This window comes from Dama dama, chromosome 20 (assembly GCF_033118175.1).
Source record: "Dama dama isolate Ldn47 chromosome 20, ASM3311817v1, whole genome shotgun sequence".
Lineage (NCBI taxonomy): Eukaryota > Metazoa > Chordata > Mammalia > Artiodactyla > Cervidae > Dama > Dama dama.
Window position 1 is genome coordinate 88,593,672 of NC_083700.1, and position 21,010 is coordinate 88,614,681.

Sequence of the window (21,010 nt, forward strand, 5' to 3'; positions counted from 1 at the left end):
CTCCACAGGGTCGGTGTGATGAGGTGGCAAGAACAGGGGCCCTGGAGGGAGGCAGGTCTGAGCTTGAATCCTGGTACTTTCCCCCCCGACCTGTGGGGCTGGCTGGGCAGCTCTTCTCCTCACCAGTAAAAGGAGGAGGATGTGTTCCCCCTTCTCAGTCTGCTGCACAGGTTCAGAACCACAGTGCACGGATGTGCCCAGTGGACAGTCGATGGTCGAGAAATGTTCATTCTCTTTCCTCCTTCTCATTGCCCCTCCCCTGAAAGAGAATTAGTCAGCTCTCAGGAACTGACTCTGAAACACAGATTACTAAGTCCTCAGGGGCAAAGTTTGAACTGCAAGGCAGACATTTTCCTTCAGAATCAATGGGGTCACAAAGAACTGAACACAACTGAGCACACACACACACACAGCCTGTGCAAGCACATATAGATTAATAAGCCATTGGTACATTAAGACAGCTTCTATTGAAATCCCCTAAAATAGCTAAAGTGAAAGTCACTCAGTCCTGTCCGACTCTTTGCAACCCCATGGACTATACAGTCCACAGAATTCTCCAGGCCAGAATACTGAAGTGGGTAGCCTTTCCCTTCTCCAGGAGATTTTCCCAACCCAGGGATCGAACCCAGGTCTCCCACATTGCAGGCGGATTCTTTACCAGCTGAGCCCTACATTTCCTTCTTTGGGGGTCACCTTTTGAAGTAAATGGACTAGCCATCTGAGACCCATCCTTATATCTGCCAAGTTAGCACACACCTGCTCTGTAGGGTCTCATCCTAACCCTGATATTCACTACAGGTTCTGCCAGATCACCCACCTTTGTCGATTACCCACCCAGCTGTGGCAGCGTGGATCTTCAGGCTTCCCTGCAGATCACAACCGCTGATCCTTTTGCTCTGTTAAAAAGAGATACACTGGCCAGCCATTTTCACTCGGCTCTCCACGGTGTGAGAGTCTAGTGTAGTGTTTCTATCAAGTTCTCAGGTAATGCTGATGCTACTGTCACGAGACCCTGCTTTGAGAACCACTCCTCTGGGGTAGTTAGATGCAGGGACTCTGGGGCTAAGCTGCTGGGTTCCCAGCTCTCCTACCATCCAGCAGGGCCACTTAGGGCCACAGGTGCCTCTTCTGTAAAATTGGGATAATTGTAGTCCTTACCTTTTTGATAACCCATGTAAATTTTGTGCCTCGTTTATAGTAAGTGCTCAATAAAATGCACTTTTATTCATATAGCAAAAAACCCAGCATTTCCAGGTTTCAGTCCAGGCTGTCACACTGGTCGTGTGTCTTTGAGGACATCATCTCACCTCAGTGTTCCCATCTGTACTAACAGGGTGATGATGACCCACTTTACATTCCACACAGGGCTTTCTGAGGATCACGTGGTATCTGCAATGAGTGCACTTTGTAAATGGTAAGCACCGCACAAAGAGTTGCAGCGAGGTGTTGGGGGTAACAACATGAACTTGAAGAAGGGGACCTAGCATGAAATGTCAGAAGAATCTGCCTCTGTGAGCCCATCTCTAAAATGAGGGAAATATTGGCGAGGGCCTCAGAGGAGCTGCGAAATGTCCTGAGAACCCTTGCCTGTGCCTCGCTATCACCCTCAGCTAGTACCAGGATCTACCCAGCTACTGAAGGGCAGCGCTGGAGCCTGGGCCCTGCCTCGTCCCCTCCCACAGGTCTGCCACGGAGCAGCCACCGAACTTGAGCCCGTCCAGCTTGAAGCCTGGGCGGATTCTCCCACTGGCCAGCACCCCCTCGTAGACCCTGGAGCCCCCAGCTCAAGGGGTCCTGATGAGGATGAACAACAGAAAGGGTGGGGTGTCCTGCCCCAGCTCACCCGGGGCGGCCCTCAGTCAACATCTTCTCCCTGCAGAGGCCCTGTCAGCCCCCTCCCAGGCTGCCTCCAAATATATTGCCTCTGGGAGCCATCAACTCTGGAAGTGAATTCCTTGCAGCCATCAGAGGTTTCACAGCAACTTCATTCTCCAGCAGAGAGGAGGAATAGCCCCTCCCTTCTCCAGGAGGGGAGGGGGCAGTCAGAGGCCTGTTTAATTTAATTTAACGCACCAAGGCTTGCCAGGTTGCCCCTGGTAACAGCTTCAGCTACTGCTTCAGTTACAACCAGAAGGATTTTTAAAGAGACAGCTCATTTTAGGACCAGAATTGCACTGCAGAGTGAATGGTCTCTCTACTAGGGATGGAGGTTTGGAACCCAAGCACAAGGAGGTCTCAAGCCAGGCCTGTTTATACCATAAACTCCACTTCTAATTTGCAACCCTATAAGCCGTCCTGCAAATGGTACCTTGAGTGGAATCCGAGGAGGGGCTCCATTTGGAATTTATCAGAGAGATGTCACTCAGCTAGCTACTTCTCTGAAAATCACAGTTTTAGTCTTCAAGTAGAAGGGAAGAGAGTTAACATTCAGGAGTTGCCCCAGCAATTCAGGCACTTTGCCACTAGATGGTAGTATTGCTTACTTAGTGCAAACGATTACCAGGCTTAATTTATTCAAGACTATCCGAACAGGGGTAAAACCACTGGGTTTCAAGTCTGGATAGTAACCAGCGTGTCACCCTGAGCAAGCTGCTTCACCTTTGTGGTCTCAGTGTTCTCAGGGATATAATAATGGGATTGATCAAAACAACCGAATGCTGTTGACAAGGGTTGGGGCTAGGACTATGAGGGCATGAGTTTATGTCCCAACTCTGTCATGTACTAACTGTGTGATTTGGACACATAGCTTAATTCCTTGCATCTTGAATACCAAACAAGAGGGTGGCTATGACCCAGGGAGAGCCTGAGAATAGCACATTGCTCTTCAACCTTGGGGACCTGTGGACCCTACGGGGCATCCGAGGCCCTAGGAGCACAGTGGTGGGGGGGCTGTTAGAAAGTGGGGTAAGGCAGGATGGCTCTCGATGCCAGAGCCTGAGACCTCAACACCCCATCTAGAACTGAAATAGGGTAAAGCAGCCTCCCAGACACTCCTAACCCTGCACGTCTCTGACCCAAACCAGGAGAAAGGGGGCAGATATTTATGGATATTTGTGGAAGGCTGGGCACTGCCTCTAAGGGGTAACACAGCCAGCCAGGGCCACCCTGCTCTTGTGGCCAGGCCCGTTAGGCACCGAGCCCCTGCTCTGGGCACTGCAGGCCTCTCCTTGTCAAGTACAAACGCTCTCACTGTGGTCGTGATTCCTTGTCAGGGTCGTGATTCCTTGTCAGGGTGGGTTCTATCTCCCCACCATGACTCAGCCTGGCCCACCTCAAAATGGGCATGAAACCAGAGGCCGTGGGATCATACCCACAGGCAGCCCGGGGGCCTGAAGCACACGTGCTTTGGTCCTTCGTGTGGACAGGTGCTGACCTGGTGTCAAGGTCCTTGGCCAGCTTGGCCATGAACCTGAGTCCCCTTCCCATGTCCCAGGTCCTGTGTAGGTACAGCAGGTTAAGGTTATCCGGCAGCCCATCCCAGCTTTTTGCTTTGGTCAGTATTCTCCACTGAGCTCTCATGGATGCCCCTTAATCCTTAGACCTGCCGGTCTCCCTTCTAGACAGCCCTGTTCCCAGCCAAAGCCCCCATACACATGTTCCCACCTAAGTTAACAGGGTAACTTTCCAAGGTGATGTGGACGTAAAAACACACGGGGTCCTGGGACTCCCCAGCTCAAACCCTTGCTATGGCTCCCCATTGCCTTGCAGATGACTTCCTGGTTCTGAGCCTGGCATTTAGGGGCCCCTCCTGACGTGCCCCTGCTGGCTCCTCCCTTCGTCCCTTATAACTGGGGTGCTGGTCACCCCAGGCTGCATGCAGCCCCTGACACACCTGCTCACTCATCTCTGAGTTTTTGCACAAATGTGCTCTCCATCTGATGTCCTCTCGCTGTATCCACCTTGGCGGTTCCTACTTGTCCCTGAGAACTCTGCTCCAGCATGCCCTCCTCTGGAAGCTTTGGGGGTCCCCCTGGATCATGTAGGAAACCTCCTCCCACAGTCCCTGGTATTTCTTCTGCTCATTGTGTCTTGGTCTGGCTTTCCCGCCAGACCTGGCTTGGGCCTGGGCTCACACCTCTCTCCTATGGGCAATCACACCACTCACTGGCATCTAATCACAGGTCCCCTTTCCTCTCTTTCTCTGAACAGGTCGCCCCAGAACAGCCACCACCTAACTTGTCAGTGTTAGCTACCCCCATGCCTCCATTCTAACTCACCATGCTCCAGGCTCCTCAACTGCCCACACGTGTCCAGGCTGAGCCTCCATCTGGAATGCCCTTGTGCCCCACCCTCTGAAATACCACTCCAATTCAAGACCCACCTTATGGCCCACCCAGTGTGTGTGTGTGTTAGCCACTCAGCCATGTCTGACTCTTTGTAACTCCATGGACGATAGCCCACCAGGCTCCTCTGTCCGTGGAATTCTCCAGGCAAGAACACTGGAGTGGGTTGCCATTCCCTTCTCCAGGGGATCTTCCCAACCCAGGGATTGAACCCGGGTCTCCTGTATTGCGGGCAGATTCTTCGTCCACCCTCTGTGAGACCTTCCTAGTCTTCTGGCTGGAACCAGCCTCCCCCTCCTGCTCCACTTGTCTGCATCCACCTCTTGGTCTTGATCAAAGTCTGCTCCATATTATAGCTATGGGTGAGCCAGTGTGATGAGAGGAGCAAGGGCTTTGGAGACTAACAAATGGGGTTCAAATCCCAGCTCTGACACTTGCATGCTGTGTGACCTTGGGCGAGTCATTCTACCTCTCTGAACCTCAGTCTATCCCTCTGTAAAATGGGAATGACACCTACCTCTTAGGTTGTGAGATTGAGATGATGGGTGTCAGATCCTGGCACGTGGCAGGTGCCCCTTCAAGCCCTGTTATTTATGCCTGAGTCTGTCTTCCAGGCAGGTTGTGAGTCCACCCAGGGTGCGGGTCCCATTCAGTGCCACAGCCCCATAAGCACCCAACACAGGGCCTCACACCAGAGATGCCCAGAAATGCTGGCTTGACTGAACACTTTGTTCCAACTACTGAGGGTTGGGGGTGGAGGCATAACAGGACCCTAAGCTGAGAAGACCATGGTGGGTAGGGGGTGGTGAGTGCAGAATGCAGCCTGGAAATCAACCACGGGAGATGAATGTGGAGGGAGGGGCTGGAGCCTGAGGCAGAGCTGCTGATATGCACTGGGGGTTTTATTGGTTTTCATTAAAATTCCTTCCAGAGGCTGGAGCAGCTACTCCCATAAATAACGGCATAAATATTTTATCTGGTGCCCAAGTCAGTCTAAATGCACAGCAAAGTTGGCAAGAATAACAATGGGAAACAAGTTTGGTGGGGGGGACCCTGGGCTTCAGCTAAACTCACTCACATGCCCAGAGGGGCTTCTCAGGAAGGTGGAATGCGAGAGATGGGGCCAAAGGGGAGATGCAGGTAGATGGCGGGGAAGAGAGAAGGTGACCAGTGGAGAGTGGGCCTTGTGGTGGGGGCACTGGGAGCCCAGGGGAGGGGAGGGTAGGAAATGGATCCCGCACCTGCTGTGTGATGGACCCCTTGCTTGGGGCATTCACTCAGTTCATCTTGTCAAATCCTCTGTGGTCAGAGAAGTGAAGTGACTTGCCCAGGGTCACCCAGCCAGCCAGTGGCAGATCCAGGCAGGATTATGATCAAGAGTGTACTTGCTGCTTCTTGGGGTTCAGGGAAAGCATAGGACTCTATGAACAATGTCCCCAGTGCCTCAATAGCAGCAGCACAAGCCATTCTCTGCTTCCCTAGATCCCGATGGAGGAGAAAAGGTGCTGGTACTTCACCATGGCAACGCTCTTCATCAGGTCAGGCTGGGGGTGGGGATGGGATGGTGGGGAGGGACGGGGGTTGGGGGGGAGGTGGGGCCTGGAACCCAGGGGGGAAATGGCTGAGCCCAGCTCCCTGGCAAGGGCGCTCCTAGTTCCCCTCCCTGCCACTAGCCTGGGGAGGACTCGGGGCAACCTGGGGACCACTGGGAGGGTCCTGATCAGCCACATCCCCTTCTCTGGCACAGGTTAGATGGCATATTCCTGGAGCTGGGCAGCGAGGAGCAGAAGAGGCTGCCGGCCTTCAACCGCACGCTGGCCCTGCTGCAGCAGGTCCTCAAGTCCTCGGACCCCCACCCCCGAGGTCGGGCTCATGGGGTTGGGTGGGGGGGAATGGGAAGGGGTTAGGCTCTCACTGCACCCATGGCCAGCCCTGCCAGTCTTGTCGCGGCCCCCACCTCTAGTTCCGTTTCTCTCTCCCTCACCCTGTCCCCTCCACTCCCTGTTCCCCTCAAGGCACTCACACCCATCACCCAGTGAGCGTGCGCGTGCACATCACTCCAAGGGCACGTGTCCAGGCCTGTCTGTAACCCAGAGTATGAGAGACAGGGCGCTGCCCATTTCAGCCTCTTGTCCCCATTTTGTGGCGGGGGGAATGAAGGCCCTTCTGAAGACGGGTGGGGTCCCTGTCACACCGGGACCAGAGCTACAGAGATGGGGGAGAACTGGGGTCAGACAGCAGAAGGCACTTCCCGTGAGGGCCCCTAAGGGATGTAGAAAACGCAAAACAAGCCCTGAAATCTTCCTCCCTTCACTCACAAGTCCCCTCTGCCCTCCTTTGCTTCTCCTTCTCCCTGAGTGGCCCGCAGTGATTTCCGCCCTTGCCCCCCACCTTGTCCTCCCAGGGCTGACACTCCCCTCCCCTTCTCCTCCCTGAGATGCCTCTCCCCCTGCCCCCCAGCTCTGGCCTGGTGCTACCTGGGGATGCTGCTGGAGAGGAAGGACACCTTCTCCACCACGCCCATGGGTATCCATGACTGCGGGTTTTCGGGAACTGACCCCCTGGACTGCTTTGGCAAGGTATGTGCCCCTGGTTACACTCACCCTCCAAACCTGGACGAAGCCTGACACCTCCTCTTCCTGGAACCCGCTGCTTCTCTGGGTTTCTCCCCACCTCCATGCCCTACTCAGGAAGTGCCCTTACTCCAGACCTTTCTCTCCATCCCAAACAAAAGCAAAGTGAGTCGGACCCTCCCAATGCCTGGTCTGGCTTACCCCATTTTCCAGGCCTGTCTTCTAAGCTAGTTGCAATTTTACAATGCTCTGGTCTCCTGATGCAAAGAACTGACTCATTGGAAAAGACCCTGATACTGGGAAAGATTGAAGGCAGGAGGAAAAGGGACAACAGAGGATGAGATGGTTGGATGGCATCACCGACTCAATGGACATGGGTTTGGGTGGACTCCGGGAGTTGGTGATGGACAGGGAGGCCTGCAGTTCATGGGGTCGCAGAGAGTCGGACACAACTGAGTGACTGAACTGAACAGAACCCTCAGGCTTTTCCCCTTCACAGCCCCATGGCACAGTGGAAAGAAAATGAGCTTGGCACGGTGTGGATGCCAGCTCTGCTCACAGGCCCTGTGACCCTAAAACAAGTCACTTCCGTCCCTGAACCTCCTTATATGTTGATTATGTGATCTGTCCACCTTCTAGGATATTGAGAGACTCAAAGAAGGTAGTGGATGAAACTGTCTACTGTAAACTTTAAAGTATTGTTCCAGCCTTATTCTTGACACCTCGTTTCGGTGGCAGTTTTCACACTGAGCTCAGGTTTTTAAGATTTTCCTGGAGGACAGGGACCCTGTGATTCTCATCCCCCTGTGCAGTCAGCATGATGCCCTTGGGCAGGTCCCTAGTGTTGGCTGGTGGGTGATGAGCAGTTTCTTGGTGAGAGATCTCAGAACAGAGTGGAGCATAAACTCTGATTCATGTGCACTTCAAGAGTTGTGTCTGATTTAACACACTGCCTTTGCCCCTCCTTGGGAACCTACTCTTTGTTGAGCACAAAGGTGGAAAGATGGGGCCCCTGCCCTGCAGGAGTTCACTGTCTCAGAGGCAGCAACAAACACAAGGCAGAAGCTGTCAGTAACAGTACTGGGAATGGGGCGAGTGCTTTGGCCCAGGTAGAAACACTGTGTGAGTTTGGGGGAGGTAAAGGCTGATTCTGGCCCCTCTTCCCACCTGCCCTGGAAAAATGAGGGAGCACACATTGATATGTCTGAGCAAGAAGGGTTGACCTGGGGTCTGGAGGGATTCACTGGACATGTCCATGAAAATGGCAGAGAACATAGCAGTGAGTTAGGCTCTTGGAAGTTGAGTGCCAATGAGTTGTACCCCAAAGTGTTGGGCCCCATGATATGACTGAACTTAGAGCTGGAAGGTGGATATGGGGGATGAAAACTTTGGGGTGATATGGCCCTAGAGATGACATCCTAGTTCTAGCAAACAGCCAGACAGATGGTTTGCTCTTACCCTTGTCCCTTACCCAGGCCATCGAGATTGCCAAGGACCAACTTCCCATCCTTAATCGCCTAGCCAAAATCTTCCACTTCCTCGGAAAGCAGGATATGGCCATTGGCACCTGCAACATGGCCCTGGACGTCCTACGAGATCCAGAGCTCAACTGGCAGGCGTACTGCACAAGGGCCAAGGTGAGTCAGCCTGCAGCTTTGCCTCATCCCGCCATTGGGAAGCAGAGAACAAGGGCCAAGGCCCTGTGGCCAGAGCCGGAGGTCAGGGAGCCCTCACGGTAGAAGGGAGCTTTGGTGTCATCAAGGCTCACAGTTTGTGTTCTCTAAGATTATCAAGTGAGGGAATGAAGGAGCTTACCACCCACTGCTCATCCCTTCTACAGTGACCTGGCTAGCTACCTGCCAGCCCCCTCTCTGATTAGCCCCTCAGGCAGTCAGACTGACCTGGGTAGAATTCTGGCCTCTCCATTTATCACTGTGGGACCTGGGACAAGCAAGCCACTTACCCCTCCAGACCTCCATTCCCAAATCTGGAAGATACGGATCATAACATCTGTGTTAACAGGCTGTCAGAAGACTAAGTGAGGTAACATCTAAAGCAGGTGCCAGGAGCATGGGGGGTGCTTGTAGAAGGCAGAGGGTATACTGGAGGAAATCTAATGTCGTAAAGCAGGGCTCTGGCTCTCAAGACAGCTAGCCTTGGTTCAAATCCCACATCATCACTTACACTCTTGCCTAAATTCCGAGCCCCACTTTCTTCATCTATAAACAGGCTGAAGGTAATTGTACCTGCCTCACAGAGTTGTTATGAGGTTTAAATTAGATTCTGTGTGTAAAACTCAGTACTGAGCACATAGTAAGAGTTCATAAGTGGTTGATTACTACTATTAGGTTTATTTTTAACTGGCTCACTGGCTCTTAAGGCAGTCCACTATGGTCATTCAGTTCCACAGATTACTAATTTAACCAAGAGCTGCCTGCCCCTGGCTTCCCCACACTGGTCTCAGATCTGCCCTCAGGAGTCCCCACAGAACGCACTGCTTGGGGGCAGAGACCTGGACCTCTGACTTTACTTTGCTCCAGGCTAAACAGCCTTATCTATTACCTTTCATGGGACATGAGGGCGAATCTGCTTCCTGGGTCTTGGTCCCATTGACATAACCATTTTGCCAGCAGTTACTAGTTAGGGTCTCTGCCTATAAGGCTCTTCTCTCAAATGTCCAATTGGCTTCCTCCCTCACTTTATGGAGGGCTTGAAAAGGCAGCTGCTAGCAGCTCTCTTCCTGAAAATGTCAGCCTCTCACCAACACATTGTGTCCTCCTGTGTTGGTTTATTTTTTCTTCTTAGCATTTATCATTCCCTAACATACTATGATGATATGTTTATTCCTAACATATGATGATTTATGTTTATTTCTCTCCCCCCACCAGCTAAAATACATGCTCCACGAGGGCAGGGAATTTTGTCATTTTGCTCTCTGCTATATATCCTAGAACAGTACCTGGCACATAGCAGGCTCCTGACGATCTGTTGAATGAATGAATAAACTGAGCACCCACCAGTTGCTAGGTCCCGGCTAGAACATGTTCTCTCCATTGTCATGGTAACTTTCCAAGGAAGATCTTAGTGTACTGATTTTTCAGATGTGGAAAATGAGGCTCACAGAGGTTATGCAAGTAAAGAGGAGGAAGGGCTGGAATTCAGCCAAGTTCAACTGGCTCCAAAGCCAAAGATTCCCACCCCCACCTTATGAAGCTATCTTAGAACCAGAGCCTACTGACAGCTATAAAGTATTAATACCTTCAATGACAACAACCTCTTTTTCTTACTTCCTCTTTCTCCACCTCTTCCCTACCTCTCTTGAACATCTAGATTTTCTAAATGCTCCAAACAGATGTGGGGGGAAAGGGAGGAAGTGGTGATGAAAGCAAGGGTCCGGAATCATTTGTAATTTGATGCTTGTAAGTTGGGGCCACCTGCCATTCTTCCCACACTACTTGCTTACACAGACCCTCACAAAATCGGTGCTGCCATCCCATCTCAAATAACTCCCTCCCCTAGTCAGCTGTATCCCATCACCTGTTTATTTTTTCATTGCACTCGTCACCACTTGAAGTGGTACCGTTGACTTGTTTATGGTCATCATCCCTACTAGAATGTTAAGTTCTGCCAGGGCAGGGACCTCATCTATGTTATCACCACTGCACTCCAGTACTTAGCACAGGCCTGGCATATGGTGGGCACTCAGGACATATTTGTTGAATGAATGAGTGAGAGAATGAATGAATGGCTCTTACTTCATCCAACCCCCTTCATTGCACAGAGAGGGGAACTAATGCCCAGAAAGAGGCTGGTCCAAGCTGGCACAGGACCAAGACTTAGCACTTCTGAGTCCCAGTCTCAGGGGCTTTCAACTGTACCACAGAAACTCCCTGAGTTGCTGTTGAGGAAAAAAACACAGGCTTTATTGACGACAGTAAGGAAGCCAGGGGTCCTGGCTTGGAGCATCTTCCCTCAGCTGACTCTTTGTGGGCAGATCCACATCAGAGCCTACCTGCATGACCTGGAGCGAGGCAAGCTGGGGCTTGGGGGCATGCCTGACAGGAACCACCTGGCCTGCGCCAAGGCCGACCTCGAGGAAGTGGTCAAGGTGTGCCCAGGCCTCAAGACCTACCTGGACATCGGCCAGGTAAGGCAGCCTCTTGGCTTGGGTAGTCAATGGCTTACTAAAAAAAACCTGTGAACTCTGTGTCAGGCCAGGCCTGGGCAGTGAGGACACAGGGAGGCATGTGGGGGCATCCTTGTGCCTGATGACGGTACCTGCCTCCTACAGCTACAGGGAGGCTTATAGACAGTGATGCACCAACAGGGTTCAGAACAGGGCCCAGTTCTTTCTCAGTGCTCAGACAGCATGGGCCATTATTCTGTATCCTTCTGTGACTTTTGTGCAGAGGGAATTATCACCGAGAGGTTACAATATCTTTTGTGAGAGAAAACTGCGGCCCTGAGAGGGTCCCGCTCAAGGTTATATGGCCAAGATTGGTGGGGCTGGAGCTGGAATCAGAGCACTGTCTCCTTCTCCAGGAGGGGGAGACCAAACTTTGCGATGAATAATTGTCGAAGGAGGGAAGGGTGGGAATGACCGCATGGAATTTTTAAAACAGCAAGTTGTGGGAATGGAATGAAGGGGGAGCAGTGAGAGAGCCGGGGAGGAAGGCTCATGCCGCCGCCCCCGCCCCAGGTCTACTACTACATGGGCGTGGACGCCGTGCAGGAGCTGCTGGCGGTGGACGAGGCGGCGCTGAACCAGGCGCTGGTCTTCCTGGCCAAGGCCGGCGAGTCGGAGCTGGGCGCCACGCTGCCGGAGCTGCAGCTGCTGCGCGGCAAGTGCCTGCGCATCAAGGGCGAGGAGGCCAACGCGGCGGCTTGCTTCAAGCGCGCCGTGGAGCTGGACGACGCGGGCTGCAGCCACGCCGAGGGCTTCGGCTGCCTGCTCGAGGCGCTGCTGGCGCAGTGGAGCCAGGCGCAGCTCAGCGACGGCGAGGTGGGCCGCGAGGTGGACGTGTGGCTGCGGCGCGCCCAGAACAAGTACCCGGCGGCGCGCCTGCGGCAGGAGCTGCAGCGCGTGTGGCGCGCGCACACGGACGAGGTGCTGGGGCTGGCCCGGGCCTTGGTGGCCCAGGGACGGCCGGCGCTGGTGCGGCTGCTCTTCGAGACCATGGAGCGCAAGGGCGAGGGTGCGAGCTCCCTGCGGGACCGCCGCGCGTTCTCCTTCTGAGGGTCCCTCCGGCTCCCCTTCCCTCCCCACCGCTCGGAGATGGTTGCACCTGGTCCAGGCGCTGGAAACCGGCTCTCTGTGCCATAGGCTGGCGGGTAAGCGGAGCCCATCAGACTCTTCTGGGAGTTGGAATGGGGACCTGAGACACAAGGACAGTAGGACGTGTCCACGGAGGCAACAGGGCCTGATCCAGGAGCGCAAGGGAGGCTGGCGGCAGACGCGAGGGGCCAGTGGGAAACTGCCAATGGGAAGGCCCAAATTGTGCAAATACGCAGAAAAATAACATGGTGTCTCCTAAGAGCTACGGAAGATAATTGCCTCCATTTTGGCAGGTGCTCTAGTACCCAGGAGCCTGTTATTGGATTCTCGTGAGCCAGGCTCTAACCTTATAATAAGGCCCCCTCTACTTAGGTTGACTGGAGTAGGTCTCAGGTCTGGCAGTGGGAGAAGTCGTGGCTAGAGCAGAGGGCACAGATGCCAGCGCACGGATAAGGGCGGGAACGCAGTCTACACCTGGCTGCTCAGCGCTCTTTCCTGCCCTCTTCACAGTCTTCCAGCAGGCCACATTCTTGGCCAACTTGGTCTGAAAGACCCTCAAACTCCCTGAAATAAGGCCCATTGGTAGAACCTTCCCTTGACTTCTCTATTCTTGGGGGAATGTAAGGGCCCACCCAAGGAAGTGCTGCCTGTGCCCAATCTCAAACCTTCTACCAGACACTGAAGAAAATCTTGGAATTTTACACTCTTGAAATCGAAGTCATAGAATCATAGATGTAGAATTTCATTATCAAAGACTCCGGCTTTGATTGTTAGCAAATCTGGGAATCACCAAGCTAGATTCTTATGGTCCTACTAACAAGAGCTAATTTAACCTAAAACTCTAAAAAAACCAAGTTCTTTCCAGACTGCAAGAGTGTTGGTTGTATGTAATCACAATGGCAAGAGCCCCCCGCCCCAACTCCCCAGCCCATAATGGTTTGTGACGTATTTTGCATTTCCTTCCCCTACTTAAAAAAAAAAAAAAAGTTATGCTCACTGCTTTACTCATTTTTCTGACACTCAGACGGTAGCAGAGATAGGCCAGCACCCCTGCCTTACTTCTCCTGTCCCCAGTGATAGGTGGAGAACAGACCAAGAAATGGGGTCCCTAGAGATCTCTCATTCTGGGAAGACTGGGAGCCCTGGGAGGGAAGTGGCTTGCTCAGAGTCACATTCCCTAGCCTCCCCATCCTCTCCCTCCAACTTACTTACAGCATTTTTCAAGTTTGAAAAACTACTAATAAACTGATAACACTAAAGCATTAAGTGTTTATGTGTCACCTGTCACCCAGGGCACTCTGATATCCATTGGCATAATGCTGTCATTCCAGGTGCCTGTGAAATCTTGAAAGTAAGGCCTCCCGAGGCCTCTGAGTTCCATCCCAGGGCTCATGAAGACTTCTTTCCCTCCTTCCTTCCTCTCCATTGCAGCAGAGTCCGGGAGGTGACTGGACAGCAGGCAGCACACACAGCCTGTCCACTTCTCCCACATCACTTTTCTGCCTGTGACTGTGACCTGTGACCTTCCCTAGGACAGATGGTGGTGGTTTAGTCACTCAATTGTGTTTGATTCTTGCAACCCCATGGATTGTAGTCCACCAGGCTCCTCTGTCCATGGGATTTTCCAGGCAAGAATACTGGAGTGGATTGCCGTTTCCTTCTCCAGGAGATCTTCCCAACCCAGGGATCAAACCTGGGTCTCCTGCATTACAGGCATATTCTTTACCAACTGAGCCACCAGGGAAGACAGGAACCCATCTCTTTCTTCTCCTACTTCCCAGACAAACAAACTGAATTCAAGGTGGTTTGCTGGTAAAGCTGGGAAGCTGGTGAGGTTTGTTGCCTCCACCAGGCTTCCCAGTTTGTCTTCTTCCTTGCTTTTCCTGTCCCCAAGGTTATGCATTTCTCCCTCCATTGCCTCCTCCTCCTGCCAAAACTTTTCAATAAACTTTCTTTCTGATAATCTCATTCACATTAATCATATAAATGACTAACAAATACCCACTAGAACTTTTGTCAGGAGTATCTGCATACTAGCCAAAAGTCGAAAGGAGAAAAGAAACCCCACTTCCAGGACTGTCTCCTATGTACAAGGCACTTCATACATGTAAACTCATTCAGTTCTCTCACCAGTCCTGAAGAGTAGGCATTGCAATCATCATTTTACAGATAAGAACACAGAGACACTGAACAAGGTCCCAGATGAACATGGGAAGAGCCAGGCTTTGAACCAGACTTACCCCATTGTATGCTCCCTCCTGGGACACAGCCCTTCCTGGGAGATGTGTCACGAGTGGTCTCGAGTTGGGCCTGTGATCACCAACACAACCTGTCACTACCCTGCTCCCTCCCCACAGTGCACTAGTCTCCCTGCTCACAGACTGCCTTACTTCTGCGTCTCTGTACATCCTATTCCTCCACTGACTTTTCTTCCTATCATTTTTATCCCTAGTGCTCAGTTCAAACCTGCCTCTTCCAGGAATTCTTGCCAAATCCTCCAGCTGTCATCCCTCACTCCGTTTTGTGTACACCCTCAGGGCATTGTGTCTCACTACATTGCTTACATTCCTTTATCCTTGCACCATAATGATCTCACCATGTCTGCTGTCCCCATTCGAGGCTGGTTCTTTTCAATCAGGACCACGTCTGATTCAGCCCCATGGCCCTGCAACTTGGCACATAAGATAGGCTCAGTTTGGGTTGTTGTACTGAGTAAACTCACAGCAGGGATGTGGCTACCTCAGTCCCAAACAGGTGACTCCATCACCGGGTCCACAAGGGCTGAGGGTGGGACCAAGACTGCCCCCTAGGGACCTTTGCAGGCTAGAGCTCATGAGAAAGCATGGGCTTGCTTTCCACCTTCTCTCCAGCTTTAGGGGAAATCCCCCAATTTGTGGCCAGGAAGCAGAGGCCCAGATAAGGAAACTGAGGCAAGAGAGCAGGGAGTTGCCCAAGGTCAAACAATGAATCAGTGACAGATACTAACTTGAACCCCCCCCTCCAGACTCTCGGGCCAGTGATCTCTGCCCTTTGGGCTGCCTCCTAGTCAAGTTTACTTCTGTCAAGTTCAGGAAGACTATAGGCCTTCGAGTCACTCACTTAACATTTATCAAGCACTTGTCAAGCGCCAAGCATAGCTCCAGGCTCTGGGGGCTAAGTGGAGAGCAGACTAGCTCCTGCCCACGCCTTCAGGGAGCTCACAGTCTGGAGCATATAGAGTGGGTCATACAGGGCCTCGTGGGCCTCAGTGGGGACTGTGGAAGACCCAATGTGATGCTCTCGGAGGTGTAAACTGGCAAAGCTGGCTATCCCACCCTCCACACTGGTCATGCTCGTTCTGTGTTACTGACCTTTCCCCAGCCCAGTGGGGAGGAGAAGGTGGCTATCCCTGGGGCCCAGGACCTGGCCTTGGCCACCCCTCTTCAGCAAGCCACTGCAGAGGCCAGGCCTGGCAGGCATCCGGGATCACGGCTCTGGCTTGTAGTGGGAGGCTAGTGGGTGGGTGATCTTTATTCAATTACAGCTTCGAGTCCTGTGAAACACCCCTGCCTACTGGGCGGCTGGGAGGACAACTGTCTGTCACATAGCTGAAGCAGCAGGCACTCCTTGGGGGAGCACTGCAGAGTGAAAGCCTTAATGACCCCCTAATCAGAGTAATGAAGATGAATCACACCTTGTGCCGCCTGCCCATTCCTTCCTCTGTGTCTAGCAGCCAACATCAGATGCCAGAAACTCCTGTTTAGTCAGTATGAGCAAGGCATGTTTAAGATCTTGAAAACAGGTGAGACTTTTCAGTTACAGGTTTCTAGAAGCTCAATATTAAAAATAATCTCAGCCATCACCTCTTCCAGCCTCTCCATCTAAATCAAAACTCCTCTCAATAGTGAGTGTTCTGAGAGAGTATCTAAACCACTTGCATGCCTCTGGTAGACAGGCAGATCACTACCTCTTGAGGGCATCAGTCCATTTTTTTTTTCAGTCCATTTTTTTAAGTCTTCTGAGTTTGTCTTTCTATTGCATTGAAACCTTCTTTTATGTAATTTGTATGTCTTGATTCAAGTTCACCTTCACCACACAGTGAAAGTGAAAGTCGCTCAGCTGTGTCCAACTCTTTGCAACCCCATGGACTATACAGTCCATGGAATTCTCTAGGCCAGAATACTGGAGTGGGTAGCCTATCCCTTCTCCAGGGGAACTTCCCAACCCAGGGATCGAACCCAGGTCTCCTGCACTGCAGGCAGATTCTTTACCAACTGAGCCACAGGGAAGCCCAAGAATACTGGAGTGGGTAGCCTATACTTCTCCAGTGGATCTTCCTGACCCAGGAATCGAACTGGGAGCAGACGCTAAAAAGCGGTCTGTGACCTTGAACAAGTCACTTTGCTCTTGCCCCCATTCTCTCTGTAAGGTGTGTGAGGTGTTCAAGGGGTGGGTGGCTGCCTACTCTACCAGCAGCCAGGCACAGCTCCGACCTGCCTCCAGCCGCCAGTGCCCAGCCTGGAGCCGACACACAGCAGTGCCAGCAGTTGAAAGCAGAACAGAACAGGGCTTCTCCCAACCCTAATCAAGCCCCGAGGGAACACCCTGTGTGGATGATGGTGGCTGGATGCCAAATGAAGTGAAATATCTCCTTTTCTCAGGCTGTTAACTTTTTTTCTTGTTTAAGGAAGGGGAGGATAATGACATTTAGCACTTTACAACTCAGCAGTAAAATGAGCAGATGGAAACAGATCCCCAGCATCGTGGGCATGCTTCCAGCAAGAAACCCTCCCTGGCTCTAGCTCTGGCTCCATGGGGCCGAAGTCACTGGCAAGGTTTGCTGATGGGGTGAAGGACGCCGCCTGCTCCCCCCGCCCCAGCTCCTCCCACAGGCAGCTCCTCCAGGTTGCACGTTGTTGGTAGTGCTGGCCCCCAGTGCCTGCTTCTTGTCTCTGGTCACTGTGTTCCACCTACTGGAGCACTGTTCCTATACACCAGGTCTGTCCCGGGTGTGACCTCTCTAGTTTAGAGATGAGGAGGAGCAGAGGTAGGAGGGACGGGTTCTTAGAGAGCTTGCTCAGTCGCTTCAGTTGTGACCGACTGTTTGTGACCCCGTGGACTGAAGTCCGCCAGGTTCCTCTCTCCACAGAATTCTCCAGGCAAGAATACTGGAGTGGGCAGCCATGCCCTCCTCCAGGGGATCTTCCTGACCCAGGGATCAAACCTGCATCTCCTATGCTGCAGGAGGATTCTTTACCATCTGAGCCACCAGTGGTGAGTAAAAACTACTGCGGAGCTGTGGGAAAGCTCCGGCTGGCCTCTAGGTGGCCACAGAAGAACAATTTGACCACAGAAGGTTCCCACAGGGAGGTTAAAAAAACAGTTGTCACCTGTGGCTGATTCATGTCAATGTATGGCAAAAAACCACCACATTGTTGTAAAGTAATTAGCCTCCAATTATAATAAATAAAGTAATTAAAAATTTTTTTTAAAAGTTGTCCTTGTCATCATCAAAACTATTATTTACTGAGAACTCTCCATTGGCCAGTCCCCATGGCTCATATTTCACACACCTCACCTCATTTTAACCTTCCCAAGCCCACGAGCTATGTATTGGCACTGTCTGCATTTTACAGATGAAGAAACTGAGGTTCAGAGATGTTCAATAACTTTCCTGAGGTCCCTCAAGGCAGGCAGGCTAAAGAGTACTAATGAATGGCTTTTTAACTGTTTTGAGTTTAGATTACTTTTTCTCTTCTATCACATATGTTGCTCTATTAACTGCACACTTAAAAAAATCTGAATGCACTTTTCATGTTTGTTTCCAAACTAGTCAATAGCTCTGTGCTGGGACTTGTTCTATCTTAGCATGTAAATTGTTTCATTAAATTGCAGCTCTTCTCTGAGCTTTATTTGTAATCCACAAAGTCAAAGAAACAAATAGAAGAACCCCTACTGTGATGGAGAGCGATTGCCTGCATCATCTGCCTAGCGCACCTCCCTGCTGAGAATAGCATCTCTCCTACCTGGGCTACTAAACCACTCCTTCCCCACTCGGAGTGGTGGCAGAGGGCTGTCAATCATAATACCCCACCCCTGACTGCAAACGTTAACATGTGACCAAGGTTGGGCCAATTAGAGTCCTTCCCAGAGAGTTTTCCATCTGGGTGCAAGGGACAGAAGATGCTCTCAGTCTGTCTGCTGGAACAGCTATTAGCAACTGTCCCCAATAGGATTACTCATTTGAAAAGACCCTGATGATGGGAGATTGAAGGCAGGAGGAGAAGAGAACGACAGAGGATGAGATGGTTGGATGGCATCACTGACTCAATGGACATGAGTATGAGTAAACTCTGGGAGTTAGTGATGGACAGGGGAGGCCTGGAGTGCTGCGATTCATGGGGTCGCAAAGAGTAGGACACGACTGAGTGACTGGACTGAACTGAACTGTGGGCATCAAAGATTTGAAAACAGTATCTTCAACAAGACTGTGTGTTTATCTTGTGAGGCTAGCTCATGTATCACCTCACTGTCCCTTCTCTGCTCACCCACCAGGTACCTGGTAAGGTCATCCTACTGCAAGCTCCTGACACTCTCCACCTGTCTGGAAGCACTGGGTAGCTGACAGCCCTGGGAGTAGCTTTCAAACAATGGGGCATGGAAATTGCATAAATACTCAAGCCTCCTAAGCCGGGGTGGGTGGGGGGATAGGATAATTTGGAGGAATGTGAGATTAAGGCCCAGTGGCCCATAGAAGTAAGATGTTCATTTTTTATCACAACCTGTATTCATTTCAAGCTCTTTCTTCTCACTTCCCTACTCTTCTCTCAGTGTTTCCTGAGATCATCTCCCAAATAAACTAGTAAGTACAAGTGAAAGTCGCTCAGTCATGTCCCACTCTTTGCGACCCCATGGACTATACAGTTCATGGAATTCTCCAGGCCAGAATACTGGAGTGGGTAGCCTTTCCCTCCTCCAGGGGATCTTCCCAACCCGGGGATTGAACCCAGGTCTCCCACATTGCAGGCAGATTCTTTTCCAGCTGAGCCACCAGGGAAGCCCAAGAATACTGGAGTGGGTAGCCTATCCCTTCTCCAGTGGAGCTTCCCGACCCAGGAATCAAACTGGGGTCTCCTGCATTGCAGGTGGATTCTTTACCAGCTGAGCTACCAGGGAAGCCCTGCGTGCCCTCAGATCTTTGACTCGGGATCTGCTTCTGGGGGGGACAAGCTTTAGATACCCTTGAAGTCCTCCCTCATCCCAAGAGGAAGACTCTGCCACCTCCAAGTATTCACATGGCACCTTGTTTGTACCTCTATTAAATACACCATGGCCTACCTTGTAGTATTTATTAAGTATAAAATAGGAAGGAGGAGGGAGATGGGAAGGTGGTTCAAAAAGGAAGGGACATATGTATACCTCTGGCTGATTCATGTTGATATTTGGCAGAAACCAACAAAATTCTGTAAAGCAATTATCCTTCAATTAAAAATAAGTAAAATTTTTAAAAATAAATAAAATAGGAAGAAATAAGTGTTTTTTGAGTACTATGCCTTATTCCAGGTGTCTTGTGTTCATTCATTCATTAACTTAATTCATTTTTAAATATTCATTTATTAACAGTAATTAATGATCATTTGTTATTTCATAAAATCTTTATTGAGCATTTATAATGTGCCAGATAGTGATCTAAGCCAGGGGTTGGTAAACTATGGTCCATAGGCCAAATTAGGCCCACTGCCTGTTTTTGTAAATAAAGTTTTATCGAAACACAGCTGTGCTTATTTATTTGTGTATGTTTATGGCTGCTGTCTTGTTATAACAGCAGAATTGAGTAGTTGTGACAGAGACCATATGGCCTGTAAAACATAGTAAACAGTAACAGTAAGCAGAATGTACTGTCTGGCCCTTTGCAGAAAAAGTTTGGTGCCCCTTGGAATAGGCACTGGGGCTGCTGCAGTGAACAAAACAAACAAAAATCACTGCCTCCTCCACTCTATTGGGGTGGAGTCAGAGGGCAGGGGGGTAAATCTAACACAATGAACCCAAACTAGATATTTAGTATGTTAAATGATGATAAATGCTATGGAGAAAAAACATAGGGAGAGGGAGAATATCAGTAGTGCTTACCAGCAGGGGCAGGAATTGTGGTGAAAATTAGGGTGTCAGGAGGTCCTGGCTGTGAACGTGACATTTGAGCAAAGACCTGAAGCAGATGAAGGAGTGAGCCATGTGGACGTGGTGGGGAGGAGCCTCTGGGTAGTAGAGCAGCAGACGGAGGGCCACACTGGAGTATTAACAATAGTTCATCCTATACTGAGCGTTAGTTACCATGCACCCTTCAAGGGCTTTACATACATAATCTCCTTTAATTACTTAAAAGTTATCATCTCATTACACATTTAATCTTACAAAAGAATGATCTGAAGATATTTCTATTATTAATATTAAGACAGAGCTTTCTGTTTACATAGTTGTTTTACAGTGCTGTTCATTTACTCTTCATAGCATTTCGAAGAGGTTACTGACCCCATTTTAGACAGCCAAAACCCAGAAAGGTCAAGTCCTTTGTCCCAGGTCACACAACCAGTAAATGCTGGCACTGGAAAGGAAGCCCAGCTCTATCTGCCTCCAGACACTGCCTTGCTCTCTCTCTAAGCCACCAGTCTTGGAGCGTGTAAACTCTACCTGGTCTATTCACACCTAACAGCTCCTTGTTAGGAGTTGGCAAAGGCTTGTTGGAAGGAACTCAGTTACCATCATCCTTCTGGATGAAAGTGACCAGGTAAACTGCTGGAGTCATCCTCGGAATTCACAAATGTGATCATTCTCTCTGTCTTGGGGCATCTACACTGTATCCCAGCCTTCTGGCTATGCCAATGCCCTGTAGTGTTAACCCC

At 51.0% G+C, this 21,010-nt stretch overlaps 1 protein-coding gene across 2 annotated transcripts in view; it reads left to right on the forward strand.

The window, feature by feature from the left end:
• Positions 1–19,576, forward strand: part of TTC22 (tetratricopeptide repeat domain 22) — a 46,699-nt gene extending 27,123 nt beyond the window's left edge. The window contains exons 2-7 of one of the 2 annotated variants that reach the window (XM_061121798.1): positions 5,766–5,821; positions 6,031–6,146; positions 6,744–6,862; positions 8,332–8,493; positions 10,740–11,003; positions 11,556–19,576. In XM_061121798.1, coding sequence (XP_060977781.1) covers positions 5,766–5,821; positions 6,031–6,146; positions 6,744–6,862; positions 8,332–8,493; positions 10,740–11,003; positions 11,556–12,092 — 1,254 coding nt within the window. In that variant the 3' untranslated portion in view covers positions 12,093–19,576. The remainder of the gene's footprint in view (positions 1–5,765; positions 5,822–6,030; positions 6,147–6,743; positions 6,863–8,331; positions 8,494–10,739; positions 11,004–11,555) is intronic. The other variant, XM_061121799.1, reaches the window with a different exon arrangement.
• Positions 19,577–21,010: the final 1,434 nt, after the last annotated feature.